We start from the raw sequence: 27,084 nt of genomic DNA on the forward strand, positions 1-27,084 counted from the left end.
TCTCATATTTTTACAACTTCCTTCTAGTAATATTGTGTCTCTGTTTTAATAATGCCATAACTTTATTCTCGTAATTAAGACAACGTTTAGGTTTCCAGTTTCGCTGATAGATGGCTCATTCCGGTCGGACAATTTCTTGAGTTGTCTCTATTAGAAATGTTACATCTTTAGGCTCAATTTCCTTCATTATTGTCAAAATCAACATAAAAAATTAAATGCAAATAATATACTTAGTTACACTTTTTCTTTCTCAAAGTAAGTGCTTTGATCATTTTTATATTAAAAACATAAACTGCAAACGTATTATGGTCATCTTTCATTTATTAATTTTCTTTGTCCATGATTATCTTTTAACAGATTTATATTGAGATGACAACATCCAGCGGAGTATCAAAGGTGGTGGAGAACATGCTGCTACCAAAATTGTGTGAAAAATGTGACTATTGGTAAGTTCAGGAGTTTCACTTATAGAAGTCAAGTCTTAGATCAAACCTCTCTCTTCCTGAAAGTAGCTTCTCTTTGTCCTTATGCAGGAAGCAAGTTGGACCCATTGAACCGTAAGTATTTACGTCCTGTAATTTAACCAAAGGTTAATAAACTATTTTAATGTTATGGCTCTGGAGTTATTTTTAGTATCTTTCTCCTGACTGATACATTTATATAATGAGATTGTTTTGATCTTTTGGAACTTCTTGGCAAACCAGCTAAAAGGACGTGAAGGAGCAAATATTAAGAAAATCCCCTGAGGAAAGCTGTAGCTTTATGTGAAGTTAATCAGACTCCATAGAGGTGATTTTAAAGTGTAACTGGAAAATTTAGAAAAATTCCAAAGTGGGCGGAGCCAATAAACTCTTAGGGGCGTGGCCAAGTGTGGAGATAAGCAGAGGGGTCAGGGCCAGTGAAACATGTGGCTACCTTAACGACTGTCACTATATTTAGCAAATTTTTTGGAGCCCTCTAGCAACTTTTTTTTTTTTTTTTCAAAAACCAACTAGTGACAAAGATGGCAGCACTGAGACAATTTTATGCAAAATATTGCAGAGCAAGTCAAAATTTGCATGAAAATGTCAAAATGGTTGTACATACAGATAGTGCCTCCAAAGCTGCAGTATTTAATTTATGTTAAAACATTTTTTTCATGTTTAAATTGTCACTATGATAGTTTAATCTGTCAATCAGGTGCAGGAGAAGGGTCTTAGTCCTGTCAGTCACTCTTCGTACTGCTAATCTGCCTCCCCTTTCTGTCTGCTACTCTACAGCTAGCATAGCCTATTATGAATGCTAGGCTAGTTAGCATGGTCACGATAAGCAGTTTTCCTGTGATTGTAAGTCATTTCTCTGCTAGGACCATGAGGTTGATTGAGGTCTGAATAGTGATAAATTTTTTTACATCTCAAACTATAGAAATGAATATTGCATATGTTTTTTTGTTTGTTTCGTTTTTTTTGAGTGTAAGCCAGTTTTTCCTGATGTCACTTTCAGTGTAAAGAGCAGAAAACTTCGCCTTCTGGGTTACCCAGATATCCCAGTAGATTTGGAACTGGACCCAGAGGGAAACCACACCGATCCCAGTGCTGTGAAAAGTCCAGAACCGGCTCTTGGTAACAAGGCAACAAGCCCAGATTCTGCTGAGCCCGTTCCCTCTGCTGAACCCACAGCAGGATCAGGTGATGCAGAGACTCATGAGAAACGTGAAGCTGAGAAAACGGCCGACTCCACATCAGCTGTGTCTGACGTGGAGACAGCAGATGGAAAAGAAGCAGATTCAACAAGCTGCTCTGCGCAGGAAACCGCAAGTCTGGTCCAGTCAAAGGACGAAAACGGAGAGTTTCCTAGAATGGATATGAACAGTTTCAATGCGATTAAATCTCTGGTTCTTCAGTTCAAACTCCAACAAAGAACCTCCACACAAAGACAACAGGTGACTTTTGGTTATTTATACGAGTTAAGTTTCTTCTTCTCACTCCATTTCAAGCTAAATGTTTTTATTTATTTTATTTAATTTTATTTCGGTTTACTTAATAGCAGTCACATGCTTGTTTTATAGTGATTATAGCTTGAGCTACAGTGCATCTAAAAAGTGAAATGATAAAAAAAAAAAAAAAAATATTATTTCAAACAGACAAAAAGGGAAAAAAATATCATGCCCATTGACATGCAATTTTACATTATTCATTGTTCAAAAAGCAGCAGGCAGAAGAAACAAGATCTTATAATTTCCTGCTCCTCTGAACTCATAAACATTTAAATTTCCCCACACCAAATAAACTCTTAAATTATTCCCACATTGAATGACACTTAAATCTCACATTTTCATCCTTAAGTGTAGAAAAATTTATAAACATTTTTAATATCAAAAGCATTTTTGGTCTTTGAGACGCCCATCCTATACAACATATTTCCCAGTAATAACAGTTATTTAAAATAACACAACATAAACAGTGTGCTATTATTTATGTCTAAATGCAGTATTACTATATAATAAATAATTGGATGAATCCTTTTATTTACTGTATGTACATTTGTTATAAATATAATATATTTAGATATTTTTTTCTTTACTTTTTCTTTTACCTATTGAGAGGTATAATATGGATTTATTTTTATCATGGCTCAAAATAAAGCAGCAGACTAAACAATTAATAAAATCTAATGATTTTTAATACAAGTATAACAGTACTTTATAACTTTTTATATTAAAAATTGCTGTTTTTGCATTCAGACTTCTACATTGCATGTGACTTTAGACAGTTGAAGCTATCGCTAATTCATTGCTAAAGCTAGCTAGCGCTTTTGTGTATATCACAGATGAGTCCAAATTTATTGCCAGTTGGCTGGATAAAGTTTGTGCATTTCTTTGGAGATATGGGTCTTAAATTTCATTCATAAAGATCTTAAACAGTTTTAAATTTGAGTTTGAAAAGCCTGCAGGTGCCTTGATTGATTTCAGCCTCATGATTTTTAAATAACACTAAAGATATTTTCTCAGTTGCTCACTGTTGTTGTTAATCCTAACATATCTTTATCAAAACAGAGTCCCGAAAAGAGAACTGAGGAGCAGAGCGCAGACGAGACGCCTTGCGCCAAAAACAAGCGCTCACCGTCTTCATCACCTTCACCCAAATCTAAAAAAATTAGACTGTCACCCGAACCCTCTTCTTATTCAGATTCAGAGACTCAGGAAGTTCTTTCATCATCTTCAAGTGTCAGGGTGTCACAGGAAAACGAGAGTGAAATGGTCAAATCTGACCGTAAGGAGGGAAAAGCAGAACCAGAGACCTCACCAGATGGAGAGAACTTGGACTTAACCAACCAAAGCCAGAGTCCAGAGGCAGATTCTGCAAATAAAACACTCGGAGAGATTACCAAAAAGACGACACAAAAAGACGAAAATGGCAAAAGCATAGAGGACAGGGTAGATGAAAGTTATGAAGAAACAAATAAAGAATCTGAGATTAGCCATGATGTAGATCAGGAAGGCATTGAGGGCAAAGAGATGAACGCAGCTATTTGTGATAAGGAGAGAGCCGCTGATGACCTTGAAGCTTCTGAGAAAGACAAACATCAGCAAGTTGAAGATGCAGGTTTTACTGTACAACCAAACAAGGAAACCAGCGTTTCTGTTTCTGAAGAGGGAGAAAATTCACCAGGTAAACTATCTGAGACTCAAACAAAGGACAGCAGTGGAGAGGCAGAGGCGGGGAAAGAAGATAAAGACTCTGGTGAAACGGTTGAGGATCAATCTGTTACTAAAACCTCAGCTAGAAGATCAACTAAATGTTTAAAACAAGATAAACTAGACGCTAATGAACCAACTATCACAACAAGATCTACCAGAGGAAAGAAAATAACTCCAGATGAAGGAAAAGAAGACAAAACTCAAACAAGAAGAAGGAACGATGCCCAAGATTCACAGGAAAAAAACAAAAATGAAGAAATGTCTTCTGGAGATGTTTCACCAGTAACCTGTGAGCAGGAACCATCATCAGAAATCTCAGACAGCGTCACAGAGACTGAAGACCAGGAACAAGAAGCCACAACCACCAGGAGGCGCAATCGAGCCAAGAACACTGCGGGGATGACTCCTGGTGAGACAGACGGATTTCCATCTCTTATTCTGACACCAGAACAGCTAAACGCAAGAAAAGCCGCCTAATTTATCGTCTGTTTCAGTGAGGAAATCCACCAGAGGGGGGAAGTCTGAATCTCCTGGTGAGCAGAATCCGAAAGAATGTGAAAAGGACGCTAAAGGTAAAAAAAAAAAAAAAAAAAAAAAGAGAAAATATTTACCATCTGCTTCAATAAATGTTAGAGAGGTAGTTAGTACTTTAGCAGCTGAACAGTAGAAAATCCATAACGGCAGTGGAGCTGCAGTCCATTATGTGGTTGCTGTAACTAGATTGAATCGCGCCTGTTAGCCGCTTTTGACACTTTTCAACTACGTCATTTAATCATTGGAGGCGCCATGATGGATGTCGGAAACAACGACCGAAATTGTTTTCCCCAAGTTATTTTTGTCAGTTTATTCGTGGCTTCTTCTAGTTAAAGTCAGATTAATTTGTTTGTGAACGAAACGCACCTGGTTGGGGATTATATACGGCGGTATTTACAGAAGCCTGAAACAACTAGCTTAGAAACCGACCCATTCCTTCTCCCTCCTGACGTATTGATCAAATTACCGACTCTGCCTGAACTCACACCACAGGATTTATGTCACTGTGTTATAAACAGCGTTTCCTTTTACACCGGATCGGCCTTAAAAACGAACAAAAGACGAGATACTAACCAGTTTTTTCCATACATGCTAGGCTACACGACGGCGCGGCATTGTCTCCATGGTTACCAATGGTTAGACACGTACCTTCTCCATAATGCGATATTTGCTATCTTTCTAATCATGCTTACTTATAAAGTTTGTGAACGTTCATTTTCTTACCTTGTAAAAATGTGTTCGCTGCAAATCCGTGATTTCACCGAGGGCTGACAATCATTGTGATAAACGGCTGCTTGTCATTTTATTTCATAAAAATAAAAGGACAAGTTTGGTTTCACAGCCACGTCCATTACCATGGCAACCTGCTGACAACGGCTCAGATAGCCCACTGAGCTGAGTTTATATTGAAGTGCTTCAGTAAAATCCATACCAAAAAACCCCCCAGAAGAACGCAAACATTTTCCACACAAACAGAACTATTTCGTAATTGTTAAGTTAGTGAACGGCCACCAGAACGACCTTTTTTAATAGTTCCAACACTATTATTATGTTAATCAGTCCTTTCTTTTCAGTCCCTAGCAAACGGAAGATGGAGATTTCCGGACCTGAATCAAAGAAATCTTGTGTCGACACAAACGTCAAACTTCCTCCGTTCAATCCTAATGAACCTTTAGGTGAGATACGCACAATTTATTACAACAATTGTTAATTAAGACCTGGATCCAGGAAATGGTTGACATGGGCAAAATATCTCTTTATAAGTGAAATAATCTGGATTATTGACTTAAGCGCCAAAAGTCAAGCTAAAACCTTCAGCGGTAAAATTAGCACCTTAGCTAACGTTAATTCCGAACCAGCTCAAAAAATAACACCGTCATATTTTCCTATCTTTCACCTCATTTACAGACACGTAACTTATAACGTTGCAATATGCCAGTTATATAATACACCAGAGTTAGTAACGTAAAGGTAACGTTATTTTACCAGGCTAACCAGCACAAACCAGCTCATGCTATCATGCTAAGTTATAGCATGATAGCATGATGCTATAAGCTACATTAACTCCATCTAAAATGTACATTTCCAGACTAGGTTTTGGCTTCAAACAGTTTTCTAAGAAGTGTTTTTTTACCTGTCCTGAAGAGCTGAAGCAGTGTGAGCCCACAGCACAGAGACAGAGCTGCACTTGCACTTGGAGAGAAAAAGCTGGTTGGAAGCGAAGCAACGCTTGATGACGTAGCTAGATAAACTGCATGTTAATGTTAGCTAGGATGTGAAAAAAACAAAAGTACATGCTCTCTTTCTGCCTTAAAAATATGTTAACCACTAAAGGAGTAAAAATACAGAAACAGGGAACCACGATGAAGTAGCTATGATGACCGTTGGAAATCAAATATAATTCTTACTGTATATTATCAGTACAGTACCACTACTGTAATGTGTAAACAGTAAATTACTGCAAATTCAAAACATACAGTAAGTTACTGTAATACTATGTACTATACCCATAATGCAATGCAAACTACAGTAACTACTTGTAAAGATGTCTTATGGTAGGGTGACCAAATGTCCGTATTTCCCGGGACATGTCCGTATTTCACGTCCTGTCCCGGGCGTCCCGGGTTTTTTTTAGAAAGTGAGGAAATGTCCTGTTTTTTAAATTACCTTCATTGGACCAATAAATTTACAGGAACTAAGGAACTGCGCACGGCGCTGCGTGTGACGTAATCCCTGAGCCGCGTCAGTGCGGGGAGCCCTGTTCAGAAGATAGATAGCGTGGCTGTCAGTACCCCAACAACATGCGAAAGCGCAGTTTCCCCGCTTTCAGACCCACCCCCTACCCCCCCGCCCGCCCGCCCGCCCGCTCCAACGTGTCCTGGTTTTCCCAACTGAAAATATGGTCATCCTATTTATGGTAGTTTTACTGGGCATTTTGTGGGATTTAACTGTAAAAAATACAGCAAAGGCTAACAGTGTATGATGACCGTTGGAAATCAAATATAATTCTTACTGTATATTATAAGTACAGCACCACTACTGTAATGTGTAAACAGTAAATTACTGCAAATTCAAAACATACAGTAAGTTACTGTAATACTATGTACTATACCCATAATGCAATGCAAATTACAGTAACTACTTGTAAAGATGTCTTATGGTAGTTTTACTGGGCATTTTGTGGTATTTAACTGTAAAAAATACAGCAAAGGCTAACAGTGCAATTTCCTCCCTATTCTCATGCAAGGCACAGTAGTGCCTTAGCATGGATGAGGTATTATTATTGTACCCCAACTCCTTGGAGCACAATAAACACCTCACCTTTACAGAAAATAAGAAACAGTGAAAAATACAGTTCCTCATAAGCAAACCTAATGCATCTGCAAATGTTCAGTTCACCTTACCTTGTTAGGGCTTATCAAATCGAAATGTTCCCACATAGGGGAAATCCTCCTCTTTCTCGCCGGCTCCATCCTACTCCTATCCTGTCCTCGCGCTCCTAAATCTCCTATCTCTCTCTCTCTCTCTCCTAAACTCTCCAAACACCAAACTAACTGTCTCAAACTAAATAACCACTATCCAAACTCTGCTATCCAAACTATCAAAACTCTATCCACTCTCTCAACTGACCGCAACTCGCCTACAACAACCCACATTTTGAATGGAGCCTGTGGGGTTTCTAAAGCCGTCAAACCCCGCGCCAAAATCGGAGCCACTTCCCGAAGCAGTCACGTGGTACAGCCAGGCAGCGAGGCTTCGGACGTCATCGTTTTCGGCTCCTCCCCTAAATGAAGCAAGCTTCGATATGCGCTTTACGGAAACGACCCCTCCATTACTCGACACACGCCTCGAAGCCTCGGCACATCACGTAACATCACTAGTAATTCCTTAAAATTGTGGGGAAAAGTACCAGTTCCATTGGCAGATTATGTCACTTTCAACAAGACAAATAATCTGCTAATCCCACTAGAACCTTTTCATCAATGTTAAGGATTTACTGACCTAAAAGAAGCTCCTATAACTTGCTAAAAAGTTATTTATAAGGTAGTTTTGTGTTATTTCAAGTGTGCTAAAATACAACCACTAGAAACTAGACCAAATATACTTGGTGATGTCTACATTCTCCTTCTGCACAGAAGTCGGATTCATGTCGCATTTAATAAGTAGCATGAACGACCAAACAAAAACATTAATTAAGCATCAAGACCCCCTGTGTGAACGTAGCCTGTCTTTTATTTCTTTCACTTTTTATCATATTACTACTAAGGTTGCTCTTTGTCTTATAAGGTTGTGATATAATAAAGATTAAAGTCAGGTCACCTCTTTGGAAACTTCAGTGAGGAGATCCGGAGAAGATCGACACTGTCTGGGGTCATAGTCCGACTGACCGTGGGTTCTGGTTCATTCAACAAAAAACTAAAGATTTTAGTTTCAGTGATTTAAAAAAAACAACCTTTTTCTTCACTATCATATGAAATGCTGAGCAAAAATACTTAATTTCTTTTATAAATCTGCTTTTTTAAGTTACTATACAAATGTTTTTATTACTTTTAAGGAGAAGGATCATCCAAATGTAAAATTCAGCATTAAAAAAATGAAAAAGTGAATCTTACTTTTGAGGAAAACTCATGTAAATATGTGATATTTATAGTTTTTCTGATTGATTTTCACCTTTCAAAGCGTGATGGTTTCTTTTCTCCGGATCCCATACATTCCAGCAGCTGCTTCTGGGTTCTCCCACTGACACGTAGCAAAAAAAATACTTTTATTAGTCATTGTCAGTTACACAAGAGCCTCAGATGTAGTTCACAATTTCAATAACCTTAACTCTTCTGTGACCCTGGTTATTTTGTTTGTTTAACTTTAACTGGGTTGATCCAAGATACATTAGACATGGTCAGGGTACATATAAGAGACCATAGATACACCCTCCCATCAAACTTCAATATGACAGGTTATGAATATGAACATGAATAATTAGGAGTATGACGGGGAGGGGGGAGGGGCTTATATGTTAATGAATGTGACACCTCTTCCCGCTGTGGGTGGTAGTGCTTGATGTCATGAGATAGAGTGGATGTTATTGGCTTATTGTAATTCTTTATCACAGCCCTGTACTGTTGGTGAGTCTGAAAGGCTGCTGTTATTTAGTGGTCTAGACTTTCTCTCCCCCCAATACTTTGTACTTGGTCTGAAAGACACCTTTCTCCTCCTGCTCTTTGATGGGATAATCAGACTTGCCACCTCAGCTGTCTTCTGCTCTTTGAGTGGTCAACCCAACCTGCTTCCTCTCCCCCCATCAAATTCTTTCTCCTGTCTTTGTATTCAGCTTGAAACACACCTCTCTTTGCTCATCCTCTGACTCGTCTCCTCAGCATCAATTGTTAGTCCTGTTCTTCTGGGGTTCTGAGAGACACCCCCTACCTAGCTACAATTGTTTTTACCTATCTCCTTTTACCAAGGTGTTGAGGGGATCCGTTTTGGTGGCCTTAGGATCTCATCTCTGCTTTTTGCGGATGATGTGGTCCTATTGGCTTCATCAGATCGTGATCTGCAGCTCTCGCTGGAGAGGTTTGCAGCCAAGTGTGAAGCGACCGGGATGAGGATCAGTGCCTCCAAATCCGAGGCCATGGTCTTGAGCCGGAAAAGGATAGAGTGCCTTCTCCGGGTCAGGGGGGGTGTCCTGCTCCAAGTGGAGGAGTTCAAGTATCTTGGGATCTTGTTCATGAATGAGGGAAGAAGGGAGCGGGAGGCCGACAGGCGGATTGGCGCAGCGTCTGCCGTCAAGCGGGCGCTGTACCGGTCCGTCGTGGTGAAGAGAGAGCAGAGCCAAAAAGCAAAGCTCTCGATTTACCGGCCGATCTACGTTCCCACCCTCATCTATGGTCATGAGCTTTGGGTCATGACTGAAAGAACGAGATCGCAGATACAAGTGGCCGAAATGGGTTTTCTCCGTAGGGTGTCTGGGCTCTCCCTTAGAGATAGGGTGAGAAGCTCAGTCATCTGGGAGGGACTCAGTGTAGAGCCGCTGCTCCTTCTCATCCAGAGGAGCCAGTTGAGGCTCGGGCATCTGGTCAGGATGCCTCCTGGACGCCTCCCTGGTGAGGCGTTCCGGGCACGTCCCACCGGGAGGAGGCCCCGGGGAAGACCCAGGACACGCTGGAGGGACTATGTCTCTCGGCTGGGAACGCCTCGGGATTCCCCCGGAGGAGCTGAATTATTCATAGTGGACTCACGGGATTATATTGCATTGACATGAACATTTTCAGTGTGATTGTGTTCAAACTGAGACTAACTTTCATCCTTCTGAGAATTTATTCTCTAACAATCATATGATCTTTCTACATCAAGTAAAGAAACTATTTCTGATAAGATCTTTATAGAAGATCACATCACAATAAAATACTTGTTAAATTCTTTTATTATCAGTAAAAAAAACAAAAAAATGTTTTGATCATCATGGAGTTGAAGTTTATGTCAACTGCATTCAGTTTATCTAACGTCTTTTTAGCCTCTATTGAAGTATTCCACCATGTTGGCCATTAAGTCCCAGTTAGCTTTTCATCTGGACACTTGGTAAAAAATCATATGCTTGAATTTTTTATCCTGATCTGACTTAGAAACAAACCACATGAATTCTGCAGAATTTTACCACAAAATTAGTTTTGCGGTTCCTTAAGTGACTGAAAAAAAATATGAAAAGAACGAAGCAAAACTGACTTTGTCTCATCCTTCGCCTCTGCCTCTATATTTGAAATTCAGGACAGAGACGGTGTTGTAATTTCCTGCATAAACATTTATGATTCCTGAGAAAGGATCTGAGAACGCAAATCATCCTGAATAAACAGCAGCAGGCGGGGAACTGTGTTCAGCTCCAAAGGAATCATATCAATCAACGTGTGAACAACAAAAGTGTCCAGTAACGACTTGCTACATGTCAGAATTGGTCAAATATTTAATGCTCCAATACGCATCAGCAAATCAACAATTCAGTTCAATGTAAATAGAAATTAAATGTCGTAATATCCAGTATCAGGCAGTCTTCTAAAGACAGTGTTGCCATCATGGCCTGCTAACTGTTCCAATAGCTAACATTGGAATATTCCAATATTCCAATATGGATTTTTCTATATCTAAATGTGACTGTGCGGTGAAGCTAAAAATTAAACTACTGTAATAATTGGTGCAACAACAGTTTGTCAGAAATATTTACAAATAAAATATAAATGGGGCATATGGGATCATTTCACCTCCTCTGGGTGTCACAGACACAGAATCTGAGCACCGGCAAGAGGAGCGTTCATATCTACTAGCTGGGGTTTATTTTACTATTTTTATGATTTACTTCATTTGTAAGAAATAAGCTATGTAGGAATATATGTGTGTGCCTGTGTTGCATTGTGCGTGTTTGTGTTTGTGTGGGTCAGACACACAACGTGTCCACATTTGTGTGGCTCATAAGCATCGTGTTGATTTTGTGCTCCACTTACATGAAGAGCATTAGGGTTGTGTTTGTGTGAGTCGTGTGGAAATTAGGGCATAAGCAAATTATCACTGATATTTAAGATAAGTTATAATTTGCTTATCTTAGAGATAAGTGGATTATCTCTAAGATAATAAGCAAATTATTACGTATCTCTAAGATAAGTAATAATTATCTTATTAATTAAGATAATTATTATTAATATGCAAATTATTACATATCTCTAAGATAAGTAATAATTATCTTATTAATTAAGATAATTATTATTAATATGCAAATTATTATGTATCTCTAAGATAAGTAATAATTTGCTTATTATTATCTGTAATAAGTAATAATTTGCTTATTATCTTAGAGATAATTAAATTATCTCTAAGATAATAAGCAAATTATTACGTATCTCTAAGATAAGTAATTGTGTGTCTGTAATAATTTGCTCGTCTTAAGCAAATTATTCTCAGGTAAGAGAAGATCCTACATCATGGTCCTGCTGCTGGCCTCTGGTCTGTTGTCTCCTCCCCGACTCTTTGCTCCTTCTATTGTGACAATAAACATTTCTTTAAAATATATCAAAAGCAACAGTGAGAACAACTTTTGCAAAGAAAAAAACAGGACTGGGTTTATTCCTGGCAACAACTAGCTATCAGGCAATGCAACATGGCTCAACAGCAACAGCAAGGGCCCCTCCTTTTCCAGTTCAGGCATTCGCCTTGTTAGGCCTACGACAAAGATTATTTGCCCACAGCTGATGAAGCCAATAGGACCTCATCACATCTGCAAAAAGCAGAGACGAGATGCTAAGGCCACTAAAACGGATCCCATTAAAAAACCTTGACTGCATCTAGAAACTGGTGGGGAAGGGCAACCTGTGGAGAGCAACCTGCGGAGAGCAACCTGCGGAGAGCAACCTGCGGAGAGCAACCTGCGGAGAGCAACCTGTGGAGGGCAACCTGTGGAGGGCAACCTGTGGAGGGCAACCTGTGGAGGGCAACCTGTGGAGGGCAACCTGTGGAGAGCAACCTGTGGAGAGCAACTCTCACTATGTTTCTCTAATCTGAACCATTTGCAAATTCAATTTTCTAGAAATTAATACTACCTTTGTGAGGACAATGTACATTAGTCAATAACCCCAATTTACATCATTTTTGAAATCCTGGGGGGAACCGGAGCACCCGGAGAAAACCCCACACTAACACGGGGAGAACAGACAAACTCCCACAGAAAGAGGCGCCTGGTTGAGAATGAAGAACGCTTTTCTGTGAAGATGCAGCACTAACCACTGCATCACCGTGTTGTCCTTTTTTGGTTTTTAGTCTAAAATGTAAGATGTAAGTTGGGGTTTTGAAAATGGTTCAGGACTGACCTGGACTCTTTAACTAGTTGCTTGTTTTAGAGGTTTTCTTGCTTTTCTCACCACAAATGTTTCTCCAATCGGAACCGTTTGCAAATTAAATTTTCCAGAAATCAATACTACCTTTTTTGAGGACAATTTACATTGGTCAATAACAATAATTTATATGGTTTTGGAAATCTGTGGGAAACCGGAGCACCCGGAGAAAAACCCACGTTCATTTTTTTGGGGGGGATCTAAAATAAGAAATATATTTTGGGGTTTCAAACGGTTCAGAAATTACATTTTTTCCTAGTCGCTTGACTCAGAGGCTTTCTTGCTTTTTTTCTTGAACATTTGTGGTTTTCTGAGCCCCAAACAGTGTCGTATCTTCTTCCACACTGATTTTTCCTTGGCGACTGCCCCCACTGGTTCCTGTGACAGATTTTCCACAGAGCGGTCCGTCACGTCCATGGATTCCATTTTACTCGGCATGTTTTCCGTAAAGTCATTTACCTGGTTGGGAGAGGCATCAGGAACATCAATGTTTTCTGACAGGGTTTCCTCTGTCAGACGGTCCTGATCCATGGACGCAGTGTCAGAAACCTTGTTTTCCGGGGTAGTGTCTTTCTCCTTTGGTTCTTTTTGTCTCGCAGGTCCTAATTCGTGTTTGAGATGTAATTCAGTTTTTATGTTTTCCTGCTGTGAGTTAAGCTCACAGCCGGAGGGAAGTTGTTTAAAAACAGTCAGTTGTTTTAGGAGACTGTCTTTCTCAGCTTTAAGCTCGGTGATAATCTTCAGGTCACTCATCCTTTGCTCTGAATAAGTTTTAATCTCGTTATGTGCATCCTGCTTAAATGTTTCTAACTGCTGTATTAGAGTCAGAACCCTTCCTTCATATCTGGCTTTTAGTACTTGGTAAGTAACTGTTGCGAATTCCACAACAGATTGCAGATGTTTTATTACATTAGTTGATTGCCTTTGGAGGAAAGAGATATCTTCTGCATTTTTCTGGTTGAGGTTGTCCTTCTCTGCTCTGAGTGCCTTGATGAGCTCAATAAGATCATGCTTGGTTTTTTCCAAATTAGCTTCTGTCATATGACTCATTTCTTGCTGATAACCTTTGTTTTGCTGTTTAAAGACAGAAACATCTGCTTCATACCTCGACTTTAGTTCTTCGTATGAACCATTAATCTGCTCCAGTTCTCTCACCAGGCATTTCTCGGTAACCTTGAAGCTTCTGATCTCCTTTGACATTTTCTCTATTAAATTTTGGTCCTGTATGATCTTGTCTTTATTGACCATCTGCATGTCAGCCTGACGTTTCCTCTCACTAATGTCTGCTTCAGATTTGGACTGAAGCTCCTCGTATTTAGCCTTCATGTCGTCCAGCTCTTGTTGGAGTGCACTGTTTTTATCTTTTAATTCCTCAATCCTTGACATGAACGCTCGCTCTGTGGCAATAGGATCTACCTTCACTGTGTCTAAGTCCTCTTGCAGCTGCTGTTTTGTTTCGCTGTCCACCTCGGAATCGATAATTGCTGGGCTGAGAGTCTCTGGATTGTTGCGCTTTTCAATTGCCTGTAGTTGTTTCTTCAACTCGATGCTCCTGCCGATGAAAATCTCCTTAAGAGCTCTCTGCGTCTCTACCTCAGCTTTTGTTTCTTCCAGCTTTGTTTGGGTGTCGTCCAGCTTTTGGTTTTGGTCAAACAATTTTGCTTTCTCCATTTTTAAAAGAGAGGCAAGTCGTTGTATCTCTATGTGGAAATCAAAGGGAGGAGGTCTGTTCCCTACCCACCCATACTGACGTCCTTTGGCTAAATCACTGAGGGAACAATTTTGGCTTTGATGTGCCATGTTTTGACAAAATAGTACTTGTTCAAATCAGTCGGCTAACAATCTCACTGTAAAAGCGCTTTGCGTGCGTCTGAACTCCTCAGTTGTGCAGCAAGCAATGACAAGAAGGTAGAAGTTTGTTACATAGATAGAGAGCTGATGACATCACAAGCATGACTCTAGTTGTGACATCACAGATTTTTCCTTCATCTTTGGAATGTGTTACCGTTGGTTACACTGTCTATGTTGTTATACAAGCAGTTTATGGAGAGACGTTTTTTTTGGCAATATTTACATAAAATGTGTGAATTTAGATTTCCAGATTTGTTTCATTGTGTCCAATGAAACATAAAACCTTTCAAAAGTTTTCACACACTCACACTTTTACAAACCTGAAAATTGCAAAGAAAAATGATACTCTCCTTTAAATCTCCGCCAGAGTGCGCATGTTCACCGCTGGGGGGCGCCAGTTCTCCATTGATTACATTTGTAAATATGCAACGGAAAACATTCAACATGCAACTTGTAGGTGGGAATTTTGGTATTTTCAGGACCAAAATGACAATAATTCATGTAAGTAATAAAAAAAACAAAAGGATTTTTTCCGAGTCAGTTTCTTTCAATAAAAACTTATAAAACTTTCATAAAAACTGCAGGTGTGAGTCTGGTGAATTTTTGGTTAAAACATGTTTGTTTTTCATTCAGTGGGTAGAAAATCCAGAGGTTTTACTCAAGTAAGAGTAGAAATACTTCATAATGAAATTGCTCAAGTCAAAGTAAAGAGTACAGAGTAGTAAATATACCCCTAAAAGTTTATATTTTTTCAAAAAGGTTACTTAAATGTAACTATCTAGTTCCTAACCAACTCTGGGTACAGACTAGTATTAAGGAAGAATAATTTAAAATTAACTTTGGACAAAACGTTTGGCTCTCTCTTCCTTACTTCCGGGTCCTCTCAGCGGGCGGCGTGCAGCCAGAGTGAAACAACAACACTGCGCGTTGACGTCACAGAATCACAGAGTTTAATCCCATACAAAGCAACGCATGAATCAATCACCAAAGCTGCAGAGGAACAGAGATATGCATTCTTTACCTTAGACAGACAAGACAAAGACAGACAAAAAACAAAACAAAGACGCGTCTTTGGAGAGAACCGATGAAAAAAAAGCAAAATAGTGGCAGCTCTCTGAATTTTTTCTCCTGACGCTAAGTCTTATACTAAAGGTATGTCTTGTCTTTTTAATATATGCACTTAAGGCGTTCCTCTAGTTGACCAACTGGAAACATGGTATTAATACTTAGAAAAATGTCTTAAAAATTAAATGTTAGCGGTTTCAATCTTCTATGTTGTATTAAGATTCACACCCTCCCAGATGTTGGTGTCTTGCAGGCTTTTGATCTGCTGTGGACAGACCAGATGTCTCTCCCCCAAGCTCCAGTGCTTCTGCCCTGCAGGAAATGCTAATTTTATGGCTTCGTGTGCTCAGGCCGCACAGCGGGAGGCCCCATTGAGGGATCTGCATTTGGCCCCTGTTTGTCTGAATGCTTAACACAAACCTGTTCAAAATAAAGAAATTTGTTCAAAATAAGAGTGTTGAATATACCTTTTACACATGCCGTAGGATTAACTGTATTAAACACTAAAAATAATCATTTTTCCTCAACACTAGGCAACACCAGAGGTTCTCGTACTGTGCCATGAGTCCATGACTTGGTGTTAAAGTAGTTGTACCTTTAATGTCCAGATTTCATAATAAAAGTTCTATTTACCTCACTGTGAAGTTTGATTAATTACTCATTATTCACACATTTTTCTTGTCTATTCTTCTCTTCAGGAAAGGAGTTTGTGAGCCGTAAGTGGGGGTATTTCTGTAACCTGTGTTGTGTTTCCTACCTGAAGGACGACCAGCACTGCAAAACCCAAACCCACTACGACAACCTGCAGGTTCACATAAGAACACATTAGAAACCGATCCACTGTTGCGTCTTTGAGACTCCTGCTTGGTTTTTATGTTTGTTTCTCTTTTACTTCTCAGAGATATTACCAGACGCGGGAGAAGCTAAAGCCTTCAAAAATGCTGAACCAAAGTTGAGGGACATCTTCCTGTTTGACCAGCTTGTTGGTTTTTGATGAAGAATGTGAAGCTGTTACTGATGATGCAGTTATTACTTGAACATACATTCTATTTACATTTCTCTGATTTTTCCTGAAACATCACTTTTTTGTATTTTTAATGATTGTCAGTTAATCTAAGCAGTAATTTTCAAATTGGTTAAGTGTAGCTAACGGAAGCATTTTTTGTATAATCAATTTGTCACAACGTGAAGTAATTTTGAAGCATTGCTCTGGATGATCTAAATGTTATTTTGAGGTAAAATTACTTTTCTGACACGATTGCCATTTTTTGTAAGAAAATTATAATGCCTCTAGGGGAGATTTGTTTTTCCCTTTTTCTTTTGTCATAATGAAAATTTTCATTTTAAATCCAGAGTTCTTTAAGTAAAATAAAATATAATTTTACACTAAAACTCAATGTGTGTGAAGCCTACTTTTCTATTATATGTTTTACTTTAGCTATTTTGTTTGGTGTTTTGTCTCTAATCATGGTAGAGGATGCTACCCATGATATATTTAGACTTTGTCCTTAACCCTTTGGAGTCTTGGGTCTAAATGGCCGTTTTGGTCTAATTTTGAATTTACCCTTATATTTTCACCATAAAAACTATTTACCTTACCTTGTTTGGTATCATTATTTTCAGAACATCCTAAACTTTGTGATTTTACAGTGTTTGTTTCATTTTGACAAAATTTATTATCACATTGGAGCAAAAAACACACACAGAAACATGACGTCATGCCCGCCACAGGTCGGGCGTCGACCTCAAAAGGTTTAAGATAAAATACTTATTCACACCATGTTTGTCTTCTCTCTCATTAAAATATATATAAGTACATATACAAGTAAGTACCAATAAGTAAATCTCTTGTTTTGATCACCAGTTCTCCTAACGCACAGGTGTCAAACTCCAGTCCTCAAGGGCCGCTGTCCTGCAGTTTTTAGATGTGCCACAGGTACAAAACACTGGAATGAAATGGTTTAATTACCTCCTCCTTGTGTAGATCAGTTCTCCCAGCCTTGCTAATGACCTATTTATTCTATTCAGGTGTGGTGCAGCAGAGGCACATTTAAAAGTTGCAGGACAGTGGCCCTCGAGGTCTGGAGTTTGACACTCCTGTAAACGCTCGAACATCCAAATTGTAAACAGTTACGCTCTTATTTTGAAATTCAGCACCTGAACCGGATATGGCTAAATAGGGTCGCCATTTTTAAGCTGGCTCACCTGCTAACAGTTGATAATTTATGTTTAAAAAAAAAAAAAAAAAAGTGACAAACTGGTTAATTTTGTATAAGTAAGCTGAAAGAAAGCCAACTAAAGGTATGTAGGAATTAATTATGAAAAATAAACGTGTACTGAAACAGTTTAGTTTAAAATTCCATCGCCGTTTGCTTGGTTGTTGTCTCGTTAGCATAATGGCTAACAAACGGATTTTACCCCCGCGCTAACGTTAGTCTATAGTTAAAATGCTGTTTTATGTTTTCTCTGTTCGCTCATATGCTCTAACTTTTAACATTGTTAATCCACCTTAATTAAGAATGTAGTCATAGCTTCATGATTTTTGTTTAGATGACAGATCTCATTAGCATAATTTAGTTACCATTGTTTTTTTTTAAGTTACCATTGTGGTCGTCAAGTTAACGTGTAGTTGTGATTTATGCTAACCTATAAACTTTTACTTTTTAATCTTTGGACATTTCACACACACACACACACACGCAACTGTTGATTAGATAAGATAAGATAAATCTTTATTGTCATTGTCACAAGGACAACGAAATTCAAAGGGTGCCATCAGTCGGTGCACATGCCCAAAAACAAAAAATAACTGTCTCACAATTCACACACAACGCAAGAATCAACAAACAACTGGCAAAAAAAAAAAAAAAAGAACAGCCACATTCTCACATACATCATTTATGGTGATTAATGGTTGTTTTTGATTGCATTTAGTTTTGTTATTGCTATCGGGTAGAAACTGAATGTAAACAAAAAGCTAGCAAGCTAATTTGTTTGGGCAACTCGAAAAGCAAACTGGTAATTTTATAGATTACTTGCACACAAAACAAGTGTTGCCAAACATGGGGCGCCTGATTGTATTTTAATTAAATAATTAGCCAACACTTATTGCAGAAATAAATATTTTCTTGTTCTATAAACATAATGCAATCAGTGAGGTGGTGCAAGTAACAAATTATATAATCTGGTAAATACAGTAGTTCTTATGATGAAATGTGGTTAAACCAACAAATTGTTGCAAGTTTACAGATTTTAATTTTCTTGGTAGAAAAATCTTTAACATTATTCAGTTTCATAATTGAAGAAGTTTCTTATAGCTCTTATGTCTGTTCATTTACAGAGCAATAACTGTCTATTTGAAGAATGATAAAAAGTTAAATTAAATGGTTATGATTTATATAAATTTAGCATTTTCTGGATGTATTTTCTATAACTTATACTTTTTGTGCATCACTTCACTACTAGTACATAAAGGGCATTTTAGATAGTTTGTTGCATATTCTGACATCCTGAGGAACAGAAACCTCAATTTAACATCTTTCTTTACCCTTTTAGCGCCGTGGCTGCTGGAGCATTTGGTACAAGGAAGATTTGGTCATTTGTTTCCTGTTGTATCTGGTAGCTTTGCACAACTGTGCTGTGGATAGCAAGGCTATCAGTTTAACACCAAACATTGTAACAACGCCAAGCTATGACACAATAATGTTTTCATTTCTCTAACCATCAGCCTTCATTCCTTTTCTGATGTTTATAACATCCACACTGGGAAGCACAGATTTGAAATCTTTAAAAGTAGAAACACTTGTTTCTAAAACATCAAAAAAGATGCTTTCTTCTTCAAATTGCTCTTCTTCTCAAGGACCTTCAGACTTTGATATGGATGAATCTGGTTCTTCCACAATGAATTCATCACATTTTACAGATGAAACTAAAAGTATAAGTGATATTAGAGTCGATGTCAGCAGGAAACAAGACAACAATGACAAAGCTGGGACAGAGCAATCCTATCCTTTCCCCGATAGCCCAGAGAATATTCTGGAACTGGCCACTAAGATCCTCCAACGGTTTGGGCTTGAAAAAGAAGATTTGGAAAGTCTTCTCTCCTACCCTGAAGACCAGGTCACTGTAACAAATCTGCCTGCCATCTTGGAGCAAATCTGCATTATGAAGAAGAAGAAAATAACTGATGGTTCAAACTTTCCACGTGTCACAAGCACAACTGGATTTGACCATTTTAGTTGTTCAGAAGGTGAACAGATTCACAGAGTCGATCAAAATTTTGGATTTGATGGAGTTTTGGAAGAAACCAGTAAAAGGAGGAGCTCAACAGAGGTGAAAAACTGGGATTCACATGTTCAGAAAAGCTCTTCCACCAGTTCTAGCTCAGTCAGGACCTTTGTGGACCATCCACCCAATAATTCGAATAACCTGCAGACCCAACCAAGTCGTAGTTTACAGTCCATTCTCTCCTTGTTTCCTCTGGTGATGCAAGAAACCGGTAGAAGTTCTGCCAACTCTGAAGGATCTGAACCAAAATCCAACTGGAGTTCAACACCTGAAATGAAACAAATTGCTGAAATTAAGCAATTTGTTTCAATACCTAAAGACGAAGAACCTGGCCAGGCCATTAATGACATGTGCAAAAATAAGAGTAAAGCTAACGGACAAGTTATAATTGCTGTTGAAACGAAGAAGAATCAAAAATCAAACCAGAAGTACGGGAAGACACAAAGTTACTCTGATTTAAATCCAGCTTCTCCTCCATCCATGAGGCCAACGTGTCTGCCGGAGGCAGCTTCCACCCAGTGGCTGCTGCAGCCTTCAGGCAGAGCGTTCCTACCTGATCCAACTGGTTTCAATGGTCTGCCTCCACAAGCCATGATGGAGGATTACACTGCTGCCAAACCAAGGTCGTTCCCACACACCTGTTCTCTCTGCAGCACCGTGTGCGTTAATTTTAAGGTGTGTACTTTTCTTCTGATCCCTCCATTGACAAGTTAAGTTAAAGTTAAAACCTTTTCAATTGTAGAATTCACTTTTACTTTAGCTAATGCTGAAATGATTAATCAAATATTGAAATAATCAATTTAGTAATTTATTAATTAACTCAGGTATGCAGTTAAAAAGAGAGAATTTGTTGAAAAAAATGTATTCAGAGCAGTAATTCAGCATAAACTACAAAATAGATTCAATTTGCATTTAAGATAAGAACACATTTCGATGTCCATGCTTTTACATTGACATCGAAATGTAAATGGCATTTTTAAATTCATCCAGTTCAAATTCACTAAACAAAGTGTTTATTTTTTTATTTAAAAATTATTTAATTATTTGTTGTATTTCTAATGTTGAATTTTAAATGAAAATCTGAAGAATGCGTCAACTTATCAGAATAATCGATTAATACTTAAATAATTATTAGTTGCAGCCCTAATTATAGCACAACAAGGTTTTTGTTAAAATAGTATAAATAACTGCCATTTCATGTAGAAATATTTAAATTTAATGTTTTGTAGAAACTTATAACAAAAGTTTCACAAAAATTAAAAGGAAAAATAGTAACAATTTCTTGTTAAAGGAAACCATAACCATAAATATTATTCTATCATTTATCATCGTAAAAATTTATTCTAATGAAAATAAATTCCAATTAATGCACCCCAAAACTGTCAAATTTTAAAACAAACTTTCATACTATTTTTTCCAGTTTTGGTTTCATAAAGACGTTAATAAATATCGAATTCAAAATTATAATTAAGTGTAGTTAGTATGTGGAATTTAATGACATAAATCACACATTTTTATGTCATTGGTGTCCTGAAAAATTATTTAGATACAACAGACATGCTGGCTTATGTCTGTTTGTTGGCATAAAACTTAAATATGTTGAAAATGAGAAAAGAAGAAGAAAATGGTTAAATGTTCAAAATGAGCAACCTTTATAAAGAAACGATGCTCCTTCTGGCTGCACTGATTGAAATGTTTTTTTTGATGAGTTTCCTGTAACATTTGCTGCTCTTCCTGCCAGGAGTGGATCATCCACCAGAATATCAGCTTTCATATCGAGGCCTGCATTCTCTTCCGCAAAACGTCAGTGACTTTTTTTAAAAGCTCAGTTTAATATTTGTTCTCTGTGATTTATGGAGGTTTATCTTTTTGTTGAGTCATCAAGAATATTTTAGGATTTTTAAGAGATTTTTGCTGTTGCTACAGTAGAAATTCCTAATACAACATTTTTTTTCCTTTTCTTTTTTTAATGTTTTGCCCTACCAAGAGAAAAAACTAATTCTGACTTTTTATTGAAGAGAATCTGTTAAAAAATTTGGATTTTTTTCAATTTTTCTGTTTTTCTACAGATACCCAAACTGGGATTGTAGAGTACCACTGTTTGAGAGGTAAGTCAAATAAAAATCCTTAGTCTCCATTTTTAAAAAGTATATTTTTAGGTTATTTTCTACCAATTAAATGATGTTTTTATTTTATTTTATTTTTGTAGTTTTCCTGATAAAGACCCCTCCACCTCTGCTCAGACATTCCAGCGTTACGATCACAGAGTTGGGTCTGAGAGCCGATCCAGATCCAGATCCAGATCCATCAGTTCATACAGACTGGAGAATAAATGTTACAGATCCAGGAGCAGTTCCTACTCTCCAGGTCCTCATTTCCGCGATGCTTTGATGAATAGAAGCAAACCAGAGGAGTGGGAGGATGCAAACACTCACAGGTCGGTGAGATGCGAGCAAAATTCTCATCGGTAATACTGGAAAATCTTTAGGGGAAATTTAAAGATGACTTATTATGCTTCCTTGACGACATTAGGATACTTCTATGCTCTATTTATGTTCATTAAATTTTTTGACCAAAATAATTCTTAGGTAATGAGATTTCCATCTGGTCTGTTCTGTTTTAGGGCCTCTGTCACTTTAAATCCAAATAAGTTGCTGCTGGCCATGAGTTCCGTTTGGGTTGCTAGGTGATGAGTCTGGGCCGGGCATCTGTTGCTAGGTTACGGGGCAGTGCCTGCTCATTTGTTAGATTCCAGAAGTTTTTGAAAGGGCTCATTTTCCAGACAGCAAAAAAAAACATGAACTTATGCTGAAAAGTGAGTTTTTTTAAAAGTGCTGCAGTTTTTAGAAGCAGTAGAAACCCAAACGGAAGCACAAAATGTGAATTTTGCATAATGCATCCATTTAAAAGCTTTCTTGATGTCAGAAAAACTGCTGATAATTTACAGTTTTTAAAGTCTTCAACCTAATTTTGGTTTCCTGCAGATCTCTCCCACCACCTTCGACGTGGCGTGACCGTTCGGATTCGAGGAGCCATCGGAGGCGATTTTCATCCGGGAGGAGCAAGAAGAAAAAGTCTTCATCCGACCAGAGACGCAAGAGACCAACAAGGTCATCCAGTAAACGGCTGAGGTCGAGCAGAGTAGAGCAGCTGACCAAAAAGCTGCTGAGAACATCAGGTTGGAGTAGCAGAACAGCTTCTGTCTGTATAATTTTGAAAAGAGATTCGCCACAATGATGAGCCTCTGAAACAAACGTTTTCTCTCCTGCAGCTGTCCAGTCGCTTATGAAGAAATCGCAACTTAAATCTGTGGTCAGAACTCTGGTTCCCATCATCTTGGCTGAACTCAGGAAACTGAAATCCTCTTCTTCTCATTCATCAAAAAAGAAATTGGATTCAAATTTTTCCAAAGTGAAATCTGACCTTCAGATCAGTGAACCTGGTTTGTCCAGAAAGCCTCAGGTTAGCGCTAAGATGCATTTTAAACTCAATTTATTCAAATAAACAGTTTGTTTTAGTCTTGTCTCCAATTTTCTGAATGTGAAAATGCTACATCTTACAATAATAACAGTAAAAATATTTTTTAATTATTTTTTTCGGCCATTTTTTAACTTTTACATACAAAAGTAAGAAAAAAACAAAAAAATAAATGCGTACACCATACTGAAAAAAAAAAGACGAAATGGATAAACAATTATATAAATTCACAGTTTTATTCTACTGCAGATATAAAACATTTAGAGATGGATGGAAAAATTATTGTAGTAATTAACTTGTTCGTACTTTTTTAGTCATTGTACTGATTTTATTTTACACATTATACAGACAATAAAGTTGACTAATTCTGATTTTGTAAAACAATTGACAGCCAAAGAACCAAATAGAGAGAAATTCGTACTTCAGTTAATTTTTAACAATTTACTTCTAGAAACTAAAGTTCTGCACATTTTCACAGCTATCAGATAGAAGTATTTTGTTAAAAAGTTCTGTGTAGTTTCCTTAAATTGTTTTGCTCTAATTAAATTTTTGCTCCAAAGATTATGTAATCATAAAAAACATTCTGCTTTTCAGGTGTTTTCTGTGTTATAAATTATCTGGACTAAAACATATAAATAAAAGTAAATGTAATGTTATTGTGTATTTTAGCAGATCTGTTTTTAAAGCCCAGACATGTTTTTTACAACCTGGTCATCGTTATTTAAGGTTATTTTAGTTTTGGTCTTTTTGCTCTTAAATTTCTTTAATCTGTGTATGTTTTAAAACCAGGACGATGCACCAAAAGAGAAAAGGATGAAGAGCCTCGATATTCAAGGAACATCAGCCACTGTGGTTAAAGAAAAGAAGCAGTTTGTATTTAATTTTATTCACACCTACATTTTTACATCACTATGTTAAAATTTAATGTTTATTTTTATAGAATATACTTTCTAGAAAAAGTTTTTCTACTAAAAGGAAGCAGAAAATGACTTTGCAACAGTGAATTGTAATTTTTCTAAGTGTCTAGTCTTAAGAGGAAAAATTGATTTTTCATTAAAGTAAAATAGAAATATCATGTACTGTCTGAAATTGAGGGATACTAGCAGCAAAGTAAGAAAAAAAAGAATTAGATGACTTTATGGTAAACGCAAGAAAAAACATTAATGCTATTAGCAATAGCAGACCCTGATTAAAGAAATGTGCAACTGCAATTTTTAGTATTTTGATTTTAGGTGAGGATTTTAAAATAAGAGTGAATATTTGTGCAAAAAAAAAAGCAAAATACTGTTTACCAGAAATTTAAAAATTGTCCAAATAACATAAACAACTTAAGTTTCAGGTTTTTCTATTGCTTTTATTAAAAGAAAAAGTCAATAGAGGAGCCTAAAAAGTTGCTAAATATAGTAACAATAGTTACTTGGCCACACCACTCGGTATTTTGCTCCGCCCACTTTTGGGACTTTTCAAAATTCTTTGGGGGGCAGAGTTAAGCTTTCACAAGGGGTAAGTTGCACTTTGAATCTACTTTCTGTTTATCTAGCAAAACACATATAGCGCATATTAGTATTAAATATTAATCAAATCTTATTTAAAAGGGGGGGAAGAATATGATGGAATAGAAATATAATTTACTCTCCCTCAGTGGAGAAATTCAGGTATACCTGGAGCGAAGTAACTGGGGAAAAAAAGTAAGTTACTGTACAGTTATGACAAATTTACAGCAAAAGAAAAAAAATATTGAACTTATTAGCAATAGACCCAGATTCAAAGAAATATTCAACTCAGTGGGATCATTTTCTATACATTTTCTTTTTTAGATTTTGATTCTAGGTGATTGAAAAATATACAAAATGTGAGTGAATATTTGTGCAAAAAAAGGAAAATTACAAGAAATTTAAAAATTGTCAGTTATTGCAGAAATATGAACGTATTTTGAGTTCTTTGATTGCTTAAAAAATGTTGATGGAGGAGTCTGAAAAGTCACTAAATATAGTGACAAAGTTTTTAAGTTGCCAACAGTGCATCATCACAGGTGGCCACGCCCCTCAGTATTTTGGCTCCGCCCACTTTGGGGGAATTTTTACATTGTTTTTTTTTTCTGGTTTGGAGTTTTGCTTCCACATGGTTAGTTGCACAGCAACTGCTTAACAGATTAGTGCTAAATGTTTAAATATTATTCAAAGCAACAAACAATTATAAGCAGGCATTACTGCAATCAAGGAAAGTTTCTCTTTTTTAGAGCAATTTTAGAATGGACACATTCAAACCGTAAGTCTTTTCTACATTCAGCTCATTTTCTTTTCTTCTCAGATTATCTGTGGAACCAAAAGTCTTCAGAAGACGACCAACCAAACCTGTGTCCAGCACTGATCCGGCTCTACATTCAACTAGAAATAATGCATCGTTACCAAAAAGAAGGATGACAACAAGCAGACGCATTTCAAAAGCAAAAGCTTTGGTTTCCAAAGCAAGAATTATCCTAAACCGGCCGTTTGTCAGATCTCTAAAAGTAGGAACTGTTAAATTTGAGGTGAAAAAACAAGTTTCAAAGCGTCTAGGAGCTACAAAGTTGATGTTTACAAAGAAGAAAGTGGCTGGTAGTGACTCCAAAAAACCACAAAAAGAGTTTAAACAATCTCTGAAGGGACTGGAAGAGAGAACTACAGAAGAAATGAGACAGAAACCTAAAATTAGAGTAAAACATCTACAGGAAGATGTGAGCAAAGAAGAAATGAAAGAAAATGAAGATCTTATGGAGATAGAAAACCTGGAAACTCTTCAGACCAAAGAGTTTGAAGATGCTGAAGCTCTGAAACATCTGGAAATAAGATCAGCAGATTGTGTGGAGGTTAAAACTACAACTACAGTCAAACTACAGAGGAATTTATCCAGTAAACCAGCAGAGAGTTGCGCATCAAGCTGCTCCGTTTTTACACCAGGACCAGCTGATCCGCCTCAGACTGAACAGAATCTCCTCAAAGCTCCAACACCTTCAGTTGGTTCATTGTCACAGAGTCAGAGTGAAAATCAGATTTCCTCCTCACGTCAGAGGACTGAGGCTGACGCTTTGGAAACAGGAAGTTCACCTGACTTCAAGAAACGGCAGAAAAGAAAGAAGAGAAAAACAAAGAAAAAAGGTAAATTTAACAACATAAACCGATCAAAGAACACCTGATGTTATTTTTCCTTTCTGGTATGTGAATCCTATAAAAGTCACAGTGATTTTTGTTTGTTTTTCTGTAAATTTGTTGGTTTTGGCTCATCATGGGGTCTGCTAATAAAGACACATCATGGTTTATTTGCCAACTTCATAAAGTATTGTGTTTTTTTCTTTATTGTAGTACAATTCATTTTATTTTTATAGGGCCAGTTCACAACATGTTGTCTCGAGGCAGAGAAAAAAAAATTTAATCTCTTCTTGTATCCATTCTAACTTGATCTCAGTTATCAGACAATACAATCAAGTTCAGATTATTATTCAGAGTAGTTTAAAATGTTTTTTGTTATAAGGAAACGCAGCTGATTGCATCGAGTCATTAACTTGCAGGATTCACAACGAACACAGACGGTTGTTTGCGTTGACTCGTTAATTTTAATCCCCCAAACTGAGCATGCATGGATGACAGTGGAGAGGAAAACCTCCCCTTTAACAAGAAGAAATATGGCTTAAAAATAAAATCTCTTTTTTTCTAATACCAAATTTCATTTCTGATTTTAAAAGATTTTATTTGTCCCTCAAAACACAAATTACAAACAGAAAATAGATTTTAGAAATGGCTTTTGTTTCAAGAATTCCCACTGGGAGTTGACCTGAATTCAACG

At 37.3% G+C, this 27,084-nt stretch overlaps 2 protein-coding genes across 4 annotated transcripts in view; both read left to right on the forward strand.

Annotated features, from left to right (window-relative positions):
- The window catches only part of LOC111610774, a 59,523-nt gene extending 42,558 nt beyond the window's left edge, over nt 1-16,965 (forward strand). For all 3 annotated transcript variants that reach the window (XM_023345630.1, XM_023345633.1, XM_023345631.1), the window contains exons 57-64: nt 358-446; nt 534-557; nt 1,483-1,921; nt 3,035-4,088; nt 4,174-4,251; nt 5,287-5,388; nt 16,197-16,306; nt 16,398-16,965. In XM_023345630.1, coding sequence (XP_023201398.1) covers nt 358-446; nt 534-557; nt 1,483-1,921; nt 3,035-4,088; nt 4,174-4,251; nt 5,287-5,388; nt 16,197-16,306; nt 16,398-16,454 — 1,953 coding nt within the window. In that variant the 3' untranslated portion in view covers nt 16,455-16,965. The remainder of the gene's footprint in view (nt 1-357; nt 447-533; nt 558-1,482; nt 1,922-3,034; nt 4,089-4,173; nt 4,252-5,286; nt 5,389-16,196; nt 16,307-16,397) is intronic.
- Nucleotides 16,966-17,755: 790 nt separating this feature from the next.
- LOC111610777 (zinc finger protein 638-like) lies at nt 17,756-26,448 on the forward strand. Its single transcript, XM_023345683.1, has 9 exons — nt 17,756-17,799; nt 19,054-20,460; nt 21,527-21,588; nt 21,855-21,893; nt 21,995-22,222; nt 22,770-22,963; nt 23,057-23,247; nt 24,052-24,131; nt 25,573-26,448. Exons 2-9 carry the CDS (start codon nt 19,243-19,245, stop codon nt 26,435-26,437), a joined length of 2,877 nt encoding a protein of 958 aa, XP_023201451.1. The 5' UTR covers nt 17,756-17,799; nt 19,054-19,242; the 3' UTR covers nt 26,438-26,448.
- The last annotated feature ends 636 nt before the right edge of the window (nt 26,449-27,084 follow it).

The sequence above is a fragment of the Xiphophorus maculatus genome, chromosome 14 (assembly GCF_002775205.1).
Source record: "Xiphophorus maculatus strain JP 163 A chromosome 14, X_maculatus-5.0-male, whole genome shotgun sequence".
Lineage (NCBI taxonomy): Eukaryota > Metazoa > Chordata > Actinopteri > Cyprinodontiformes > Poeciliidae > Xiphophorus > Xiphophorus maculatus.

Coding starts and splice junctions, on each gene's coding strand:
- LOC111610777 (XM_023345683.1), top strand. CDS start 19,243: ATGTTTATAACATCCACACTGGGAAGCACAGATTTGAAATCTTTAAAA. Junction 21,589..21,854: donor TGCATTCTCTTCCGCAAAAC/GTCAGTGACTTT, acceptor GTTTTTCTACAG/ATACCCAAACTGGGATTGTA. Junction 22,964..23,056: donor AAAGCTGCTGAGAACATCAG/GTTGGAGTAGCA, acceptor TCTCTCCTGCAG/CTGTCCAGTCGCTTATGAAG.